Source organism: Myodes glareolus, chromosome 2 (genome assembly GCF_982192425.1).
Source record: "Myodes glareolus chromosome 2, mMyoGla1.1, whole genome shotgun sequence".
Classification (NCBI taxonomy): Eukaryota; Metazoa; Chordata; class Mammalia; order Rodentia; family Cricetidae; genus Myodes; species Myodes glareolus.
Genome location: NC_142027.1, coordinates 124,230,856 through 124,241,321, shown reverse-complemented (window position 1 = coordinate 124,241,321; position 10,466 = coordinate 124,230,856). Strand labels below are relative to the sequence as shown.

At 47.1% G+C, this 10,466-nt stretch overlaps 1 protein-coding gene across 1 annotated transcript in view; it reads left to right on the top strand.

Annotated features, from left to right (window-relative positions):
* The first annotated feature begins 3,658 nt into the window (after positions 1–3,658).
* The window catches only part of Mlxip (MLX interacting protein), a 59,995-nt gene continuing 53,187 nt past the window's right edge, over positions 3,659–10,466 (top strand). The window contains exon 1 of the mRNA XM_048447166.3: positions 3,659–4,191. Coding sequence (XP_048303123.2) covers positions 3,779–4,191 — 413 coding nt within the window. The 5' untranslated portion in view covers positions 3,659–3,778. The remainder of the gene's footprint in view (positions 4,192–10,466) is intronic.

Here is a 10,466-nt window from a genome sequence, read left to right as displayed (position 1 = left end):
TTCTCTGATGCGCCAAAATGAGGAGTCGATGTTTTTTTTTTCTCCCTCAAAGCAGCATGTGATGCCTGTGATGATGCAGCATCCCTTGCACACATGTCCTTAGGATACCCCCTTCCTTAAAGCTTTGTCCATATTGTGTTTAATTATGTGCATGTGTGTGTCTGCGTGTGGGTATGCACATGAGTACAGATGCCTGTGGATTTATGAATGAAATTATTTTTAGAAATGTAAAACAAAGCAAGCAAACTAACATGGCTGACATAGCTAGTCCCCACCTGCTAAGATGCTGAGGCAGGAGGATCATCTGTGGGCCAGGAGTTCAAGACTAGCCTGGTGTGTGGGCTAGTTTTATGTCAACTTGGCATAGACTAGAGTCTTTTTGGAAGAGAGAGCCTCAACTATGAAAATGCTCCGACTAGAGGGGCCTGTGGTGCATTTTCTTGATTGACAAATGATGGGGGATGGTCCAGCTCACTGTGGGTGGTGCCTTCCCTGGGTGGGTGGTCCGGAGTTCTGTAAGCAGCACAGAACAAGCCTGGAGAGATCAAGACAGTAACAGTACTTCTCCATGGCCTCTGCGTCAGCCCCTGCCTCCGAGTTCCTGCCCTGTTTGGGTTCCTGCCCTGACTTCCCTTCCCTCAGTGACGGACTGTGCTGTGAAACTGTAAGCTGAAATAAACTCTCTCCTCCCCAAGCTGTTTTGGTCACAGTGTTCATCCCAGCTATAAATACTCTGAGAGACCTGGGCAATACAGAAACACTGAGTCGGCCGGGCGGTGGTGGCACACGCTTTTCATCCCAGCACTTGGGAGGCAGAAGCAGGAGGATCTCTGTGAATTTGAAGCCAGCCTGGTCTACAGAGTGAGTTCCAGGACAGCCATGGCTACACAAAGAAACCCTTTCTCAAAAGCAAACAAACACAACAACAAAAAAACAAACAAAAACATTGAATTATTTATTTATTTATTGAGACAGAGTCTCACTATTTTAGGATAGCTCTGGCTATCCTAAAATTCACTATATACACCAGGCTGGCCCCAAACTCCAAAGAGATGTGCCTGCCTCTGCTTCTCAAGTGCTGGAATTAAAGGCATGTGCCACTCTACCTGGCACCTAGGCTAGTCTTGCACTCTTGCCTCAGTGTTCCTAGTAGCTAGGGAACTACCTGTGCCAGCCATAACCCCATTACTGTTTCCAGGAATTTGTCTTTGTCATTTGCTTCTTCCTCTCTCCTTTCCTTTCTTCCTTTCTTTTTTTCTTCCACCCTCCCTCCCTCCCTTCCTTCCTTTCTTTCTAAGGGCTCTGTCTGCACGAATGCCTGCAGACCAGAAGAGGTCATTAGATCCCATTATACATGGTTGTGAATTACTATGTGGCTGCTGGGGATTGAATGCAGAACCTTTGGAAGAGAAGCCAGTGCTCTTAACCAGTGAACAACTTCTCCAGCCCTCAAATTTTATGCCTATGGGTATTTTTGTTTTTTGATTTTTTGAGACAGGGATTCTCTGTGTAGCCCTAGCTGTCCTGGAACTCACACTATAGACCAGGCTGGCCTTGAACTCACATGGATCTACGCTTCTCTGCCTCCCCAGTGCTGGGACTAAAGGCAGGCCCCACTACGATGCCCTGTTTTACACTTTTTGATACAACTTCACACCCGAGTACTGCCTTTGCATCTCTCACACTCCACTCAGCCCCCTCCAACCGCACCTGTCCTCTCACTCCCTCTGAAACATGACCTCTTCTTTAATTATTATTTTTAAACATGTAGGCACACACATATGCATATATAAAAATAGCCTGCTGAGTCCATGTAGTGTTGCTCTATCTTCTTCCTGGAGAAGACTGATTTTCCCTCTAAGCAGTCGTTCACAGCCTGTAGCTCTTAATTTAGGAGCGGGGTCTTGTGAGATTTCCTCCATCTATGTTGGGATGTTAGCTGGTGCTGCCATTTGGTAGGTCTTGTTTAGGCCATGGAAATTACATCAGTGTAGTTACCCTGTTATATAAAGAAGACACCCGTTCTCTTCTCTCTTATAATCTCCCAGCTTCCCTTCCACTTTTTTTTTTTCTTTTTTTGAGACAATTTCTGTTTGTTTCTGGCTGTCCTAGAACTCATTCTGAAGACCAGTCTGGCCTCGAACTCAGAGATCTACCTGCCTCCGCTTCCTGACTGCTGGGGTTAAAGGTGTGCATCATCACATCACGCTGCTTTCACTTTTTTAAAGGTGGGTGTCTCTATGTAGTCCTGGCCGTCCTGGAGCTTGTCCTTGAATTTGGATTGATCCTCCTAAGTGCTAGGATTACAGGCCTTATTTTTTATTAAAAAAAAAAAAAACAAACCAAACTTTTGGGAGGCAGAGACTGGAGGATTTTTGAGTTTAAAGGCCAGCCTGGTCCACATAAGGACTACTACGTAGGGACCCTATCTCCAAAAAAATAAACAAATACATAAAATTATTTATGTATGTATGTATGTATGTATGTATGTATTTATTTATTTATTTTATTGTGGTCGTAGGCATGGATGCCGCAGTATGGCGGTCAGAGGAGTTTGCTGGAGTTCTTTTCTATCATGTGGGTCCAGGGCTGGAACTAGGGTCTAATTTGGCACAAAGTGCCTTTACCTGCTGAGTCATCTCACTGAACTTCTTTATTAAAAAATAATTATTTTATTTTTTGAGGCAGGGTCTCCTGCAGTCTAAGCTAACCAAGGATTTCAGCAACTTCTTATCCTCCACCCTCTGCTTCACTCCTGTTGGGATCGCAAGCATGCGCATGCGTTACCATGACTGGCTCATTGCTATTTTTAGGTTGATACAACTTTCTGGGGCATTGGAATTGCAGTGAAGAAAGCTCAGAACTTCCCTTTTTGGAATTTGGTTGCTGGGCCAAACTTCCAAACAATAGCGAAGTATTTTGATTTGTAACTGAAGTTGCTGGGTCTGGATGCAGACAGCTGGGCCCCTGCTGGAGCAGGATTGTACTCTTCAGGAGTGGTGATGCCCAGGGGACATGCCTTAATCCCGGAGAGCCAGTTTCCGCCACGAAGGATGGGAGGACTCCATGTGCCGTGCTCCTGGTCGGTTTCGTCGGAACATCCCTTAGATGTCCCTTAGGAGCATCCCTTAGAGTTCAGGCGACTCAATCTTCGCATCAACAAAATGGGAACGGTAGTTTCTACGCTCCACAAGATCAGGAAGGCTTTTGAGGACTCAGTTCCGGGTACGGAGGGAGAAAGAAGACCGGAGGTGGGGGCAAGCGCTCCACCCCTACCCACCACGTGGAGTGCCCTCCTCGCCCGCAGCGAGGCCTCAGGGCGATTCCCGAGCTCCGGGCGTGGCGGAGGCGGGGCAGGGGCTGGGGCCAGACTTCGTTGGAGAGAGAGCCAACACCTCCCTGAACCCGGACACTGGGAGGGGCGAGGCCTGGCTTTCTGGTCCCCCGGCTCCCCGGCCAGCCCGGAGGGGGAAAAGAGGACAGCCAGGGGCGGGGCATGGAGGCGTGGCCTCCGGTTTTTTTTTTTTTTTGTCCTCCTAGATAAGGAAAGGTTCCCCTGCGCCTTTAAGAGTTAGACGCAGGAATCCGATTGGCTGAGACGAGCTGTGACATCACGAGGAGGCGCCCCCCCCCCCCCCCCCCCCGCTTCTGGCCGCGCGTTCCCGGGCAGTCTGCGCGAGGGCCGGGCCGGGCCGGGCCGGCGGCCTTTCAGTCCCCTCAGCCTTTTCGCTCCACGTCGTCCCGGCTCCCGGGGGATGCCCCGGACCAGGTTCTCTTCATGGCTGCCGACGTTTTCATGTGTTCACCGCGGCGGCCCCGCAGTCGGGGCCGCTCGGTGCTGCTCAAGCCTCAGGTGCCGGAGGACGACGACGACTCGGACACAGACGAGCCGTCTCCGCCGCCCCCCTCCAGCGTGGCCACCTCAGCCCGGGCCCACACGAGCACCGCGCCGCTGCCACCCCGGGCCGGGCCGGGCCGCGAAGAGCCTCCCCGCCGACAGCAGATCATCCACAGCGGCCACTTTATGGTGTCCTCTCCGCACCGCGAGCACCCGCCCAAGAAGGGCTATGATTTCGACACGGTCAACAAGCAGACGTGCCAGACTTATAGTTTCGGCAAGACCAGCTCCTGCCATCTGTCCATTGATGCTTCGCTCACCAAGCTCTTCGAGTGCATGACCCTGGCCTACAGGTAAGGACCCGGTGACGCCCCCAACCCCACTCCCGGACCTGGCCGAGGCACCCCCCTTCCCATCTTTACTCCCTTCTCTTTGACAAAACCATCGGGGGCATTTGGCTTCACGCTTTCCCTTTGGGGGCTGCTTCCAGGAGGATTTGTGGGTCTGGGGTCTCCATAGTTAGGAGAGGCGCCAGGGTTGTGGCCTGTAGTTCTGTCAGCAGTGCCTGGGTTCTTCCGGCTTCGCGTTCCCCATCCAGGCCCTCCCCTCCCCTGGTGCCTGTGGGTCCGGTTTCGGACAAGAACTAGGTGTAGCTCCGGTTTGCGTGTTGTTTCTCCTGGCTCCGTGGACCCCCTTCCCTCCACTGCTTTGTGTGTTACCAGCACCACCCAACGGTTAAGATCACCTGTCCAGGGTGGCTAGGGCGCTGGCTGCACTATCTAACGATTGTGTAACGCCCTGGAGCCTATTTCCTCGTTTCTAAAGAGGGGTGCCGGTGGTATCGACCTCCAGAGGGCTGTCCCAGGGGTGGACTGAACTAGGTGGGGCGTGCAGTGTGTAGTAGGCACTCTTGAAGTGTTAGTGACTTTTCCTGCTGGTCCCGGCATCTGCAGCCTGGCTTCTTTCACCTCTCAGTTGCTGGGAAGCTCCGAGGCAGGGCTCCTTGAAGCACTGAGGAGGACTTGCGGATCTCCAGCTGCCCTCCCCTCCCCCGGACCGTCTATTTCCCTGGCAAGTAGGAAGGTTTTTCTATTTTTCTTTCGGAGTCAGGGTGTCATTGTAGCCCAGGAGCCTCCCAAACTTGCTCTTGTAGTAGGGGCTGGCCTTGAACCCCTCTTGACCTTCCTGCCTCCACTTGCCAAGTTCTGGGATCACAAACATGCCTCCCATACCCAGGTCTAGCTAGATGATTTTTTGGTTGGTCCTAAAACGATGTATGTGTGACATGTCCGTTTGTAAGGTTGACATCCCAGACTCTGTCCTGAGACGGGGACAGAGAACCCTTTCTTCAGAGTCACAGAAAGGCCTTTCCTGGGAGGTGAGCCTTTTTTTCCACACTCACCCTCTTGCCCAGTGTGTCTGCTAGGCATTCACCTCAGGTAGTTTTTCTGCCTCAGCTGCAGGCCTTCTCGGAGCTCCTGCTAGTGTCTGGAGCTGCCCAGTGTGTAGAAGCTTCTGTGGGGATCCTTGTTGTTTGGGCCTCTTGCTTTAGAAACTGTACTAACTTGGGCTTTGAGTCCTGCACAGCTGGCAGCATCAAAATCGTTTCCCAGATGACTCCAGCGACTGTGGAGTGAAGAGTAGGAATATTCCTCGTCCTTTTTGGGTTATCTTGAGACACACTGTCTCAAATATCTAGAAACTCACTGTATAATCTAGACTGGCCTCGACCTTGCAGTAATCCTCCTGCTTTAGCCTCCCAAGGGCTGGGATTACAGGCATGTGCTGCCACGGCCAGCCCTGTTTCAGTTTTATTTTTAAAAATAATTTATTTTTATTCTATGTACATTGGTGTTTTGCCTGTGCATGTTTGTCTGTGTGAGGGTGTTGGAGCCCCTGGAAGAGGAGGTACAGACAGTTGTGAGCTGCTGTGTGGGTGCTGGGAACTGAACCCAGGTCCTCTGGAAGAGCAGCCAGTGCTTTTAACCACTGAGCCATCTCTCCACTCCTTTTTTTATGGTTTTTATTATTACTGTTTGAGTTTTTGAGACTGGTCATGCTTTGGGAGGCTGGTCTTAAATTCGTGGGTTCAAGCAACCCCTCCTCCCCCCGGGAGGTAGATAATGAGCCCTGATAAATCCAAATTAAAAGCATTACTCAATTGCCTGAAGTTAAAATACTAGATAGTTGGCTCTAAATGGCATTTTCCCCTCTGGAATAAATGGTTAGCCAACTCATTCCTTTGTTATGTTTCTGAGATGCACCTCACCCCCATTTCCTCATGTGGAGGTTTCCCTGCTAGCTTATTCCTATAGCATAGCTCTTCCTTCTGTCACCCTCCCATGGCTCGGTGGTCAGACTTTGCTCCGATTCTTAGATCTTGCCAGTTTGAGCTGGCACTGAGCCTGTGAAGACAGTCTGTTTTCAAATAAACAGATGACAGTGAAATTGCAGTCCTGCGCACCCTCGGTCTCTTATTTTGAGCACTTATATTGGTATCAAACTCAATTAGATTACAGCATCAGCTGTTCTTTACGAAAAACTTCTCAAACAAAACTAGAGGCAAAAGACAGCAATGTGTTTTATTAAGAGAACATAATCCTCCTTTTTTTTTTTTTACTTTAATATAAACTTCTTCATGTATAGGGAGAGAAAGCTGCTTGAGCCTTTGGAGGCTTGGGCTAGAAAGATCTCTCTTAGAAAGCTCTGCCAGAGGAAAAATAAGCCGTCTCCTTTTGTGCTCTATGTGGATAACCTAAAGGATTATTAAATAACACCAACAGAATAATCCTCCCTCCCTCCCATTTCTTTCAGAAATATTTTGGCACCTGGCCATTACTGAGTTAATTTTCTTGATTGCAAAATGTATTACTAGTTTGGTGCAAGAAGCTTACCTTGCCCTATGGTATCTCCCAGCCTCATGGGCTCACTTGCTTTTGTTGTTGTTCCTCATGCCTACCTAGTACCTAGCTAGGTTTACCATCAAAGGTTCCTGGATGACCACCTGCTCGTAACTTCCTGTGAAGATGCTATTGGTGTCAGGAGCATGATTGAGGCTGATGTGGCCTTCACTGGGTTTAATTGGCAGTGTGGACATTTGGTACAGATTAACTGAGAAACGAGAGAAAGCTGGGTTTCTGCATTCAGTTTACCTGTCACGGCCACCAGCTGCTTTCAGAGAAGTAAGCTCCCAGTGGGGGAGGAAAGCAGACCGAGCTCAGAGTGCTTTGGCTTGACCTCATATAGGGTTAGAGCCTTCACCTCTTGTCCAGGTTTCTTCTGCTTGGCCTGGGGAGGAAGACCAGCTGGGTCTTCTATGTGACTGTTTCTGGCCTAGGTTCTTCCTAACTCCAGCTTCCAATCTGTTCCATGGGCTCTTGGTTCTACTGCCTCACTCTCTAGTACACTCTGTGCTTTTTGTTTGGTTTGATTTCCTGTTAACTGCTCCCTCCCAGCTGTTTCCAGATGAGGCTCAACAGCTTTTTGGAGGAGGAACCAAGTACAGGGGAAGTTGTTATTTTTTACCCAATCCTGAGAGGTGTTCTAGGAATCATAAGCAGTATCAAGCAAAGACTTTTTTTCCCTTTGGAGATGAACTTGGATTTGTTTTGTAGGTCAAGCTGGCCTGAAATGTATTGAAATCCTCCTGCCTCAGCCTCCCTAGTGCTGAGATTACAGAGGTAGCTGAACCGTTTGACCAGACTCTTGACGATGTAGTAGGTTTGGGGGTACTGGGAACTGTGAATATGTTTATTGGTCTGTTTGATAAGTGGTCATAAAATGGGATTTCAGTTTCCTCAGGGATAGTTTTTTAAAAACCCATGTCTTTCCCACTCTGGTAAGTAGCCCTGTGGATAAGCATCCTCATTTAGTTCTAAAACATGTGCTCAGTTTCTGGGACATCTTGGAGGGAAAGAAATTGCCTTTCTTCAAGGCAGACTTGTGTGATGGATGGCAGGGGAGAGCAGCCTGGTTTTCCTTTTCTAAGCCATCCTGTCACTGCTCTAGAATGAAGTGGATAAAACTTCCCTGCAGGGCAGAGATGAGGATTAACTGTGATAATGTCTGTGACTGGGTCTGGTTCCTGGCAAATTACAGGCAAAAAGAAGTTTATAAAATTGGATGTAAAGGATGGGCAATGTAGAATTTTAACTCTCTATCCTCAGTCAACTGATGGTTGAGCTAGACTGGTGGTACATAATGTCAGTCGCAGCACATGGAAGGCTCCCTAAGACAGGAGCTTGGCAAGTTCATGGGCAGCCTGGGCTGTCGGGGCAACCCTAGCTCCAAACAAACAACACCACCCAGACATCTAACAAGACCTAAGTTTCTCATCTATAAACTAAAGTAAACAATGTGTCTAATTGGAGTCTTTCAGTGATACTCTTAAGGGCCTGCCTAACAAATACTACACAGAAGCAATCTTGATTTGGCTGGGTCTATCCAAGGCCCCTATAGTGGAGCTGCACACTAGTTCATGGTTCTTAACTACCATTTAACATTTTAAGGCATGCCATGCATGTACACCCCTCCCCCTCTTACAGATTCTGAATACATCTTGTGTGTATCTTTTTGTGGTTGGTTTTGGTTTCACTTCTCTCTTTATTATCTTCTTTTGGTATAGATTAAAGGGTAGCCAGTGGTCTTTTGAAAAAATTTATTATGTTTATTTATTTAGTGTGTATGTTGGGATCAGAGGTCAACTTAAAAAGTTTTCTACTTCCATTATATAAGATCCCAGATATCAAACTCAGATTGTCAGGCTTGGCAGCAAGCACCTTTTATCTGCAAAGGCACTTTGCTGGACTAGAAATGACCTTTCTTATATTTAGGCGTAAGTAATAGGTATTTTTGGCAAGTGACTATTTAAGTGGATATTTGAAGAGACATTTTTCTTTTTAAACATTTATTTTATGTTTGTGTGTGTTTTTAAACATTGTGCGTGTGTGTGAGAGAGAGAGAGAGAGAGAGAACAACAGCTCAAGAGCTGAGTTCTTTCTCTCTACCATATTGTCAGAGCTTTTTTTACCCCTCTGAGCCATCTTGCCAGCCCTCAAGATTTTTAAATTAGGAACTGTCAGAGTCTAGGCTATGTTTTCAGGATGTAGCGCCCATGTGTGTGCCCTGTGTGGTAATTGTTCATGGCCCAGGGTGAAAAGCTATGCCAGACTTGAGGAATAGCAAGGACTAAAGACTTAGCCCACAATGTCCTGCAAATTTTAGGTGTCCAGTAGAGAAATCTTTTCTTTTCTCTTTGAGGCAAGGTCTCATATATACCAGACTGGTCTTGAACTCATATAGCTGAGGCAAAAAAAAAAAAAGAACTATCATTTCTTTTTTCTTTCTTCTGTGTGTGTGTGTATATGTATACATGCAAGTGTTTTGTGGACTTGTTGACTTAGCCCACAATGTCCTGCAAATTTTAGGTGTCCAGTAGAGAAATCTTTTCTTTTCTCTTTGAGGCAAGGTCTCATATATACCAGACTGGTCTTGAACTCATATAGCTGAGGCAAAAAAAAAAAAAAGAACTATCATTTCTTTTTTCTTTCTTCTGTGTGTGTGTGTATATGTATACATGCAAGTGTTTTGTGGACTTGTTGATGTGTGTTGCACTTGCTCCATGGTTCATATGTGGAAGTCAGAGGACAACTTCTGATGTCTATACCTCGCTTTCTATCTTGGGTAAGTCAGAGTTTCTTGTTTGCCATTGAATACACTAGTCTAGCTGGCTTTTAAGCTACTGGAGATTTTCCTGACTCCACTGTAGGAGTACTGGGATTATTACAGAATGTTTCATTTTACTTGGGTCCTAGAGGGCAAACTCAGGTCCTCACACTTGTACACCAAATACCTTATCTCCAGAGCCATCTCTCCAACCCCAGTCTTGAATGTCTAATCCTTTTGCCTCCCTCAGAATGCTGAGATTACAGGTTTATGCTACCATACCTGTTTGGTTTTTGTTTTTTTTTTTCACGTGGTACTAGAGATCAAACCCAGGGCTTTGTGCCTGGGATGTAAATACTAGGCAAGTACTCTACCATCTGAGTTACACATTCCACTAGAGCAGTGGTTCTCAACCTGTGGGTCCTGCATATCAGATATTTATGATTCATAATAGTAGCTAAATTACAGTTATGAAGTACCAATGAAATAATTTATGGTTGAGGGTCACCACAACATGAGGTACTGTATTAAGATGTCGCAGTATTAAGAAGGTTGAGTACCACTGTTCTAGAGGAATCTTTTTTTAATTAATTAATTAATTTTGGTTTTTTGAGACAGGGTTTTGCTGTAGCTATCGAGCCTGTTCTGGAACTAGCTCTTGTAGACCAGGCTGACCTCGAACTCATGGAGATCTGCCTGCCTCTGCCTCCCAAGTGCTGGGATTAAAGGCGTGCGACACCACCGCCTGGCTTTAGAGGAGTCTTATGATAGGCATGATAATAGGACTCATTTATAGAAATTACTTAGTTTTACAGTTTTGCTCCCATGTCACTGATAAGCTGCTTTTCTTCTCTTTCTTTCTCTTAGTCTATAATCATTAGACAGTGTGCTTACTATTATAGAGTGTGCACTGGCGTTGGCTACAGAGACAGTAATTTGAAATAGCTCAGAAACCAGGGATGAG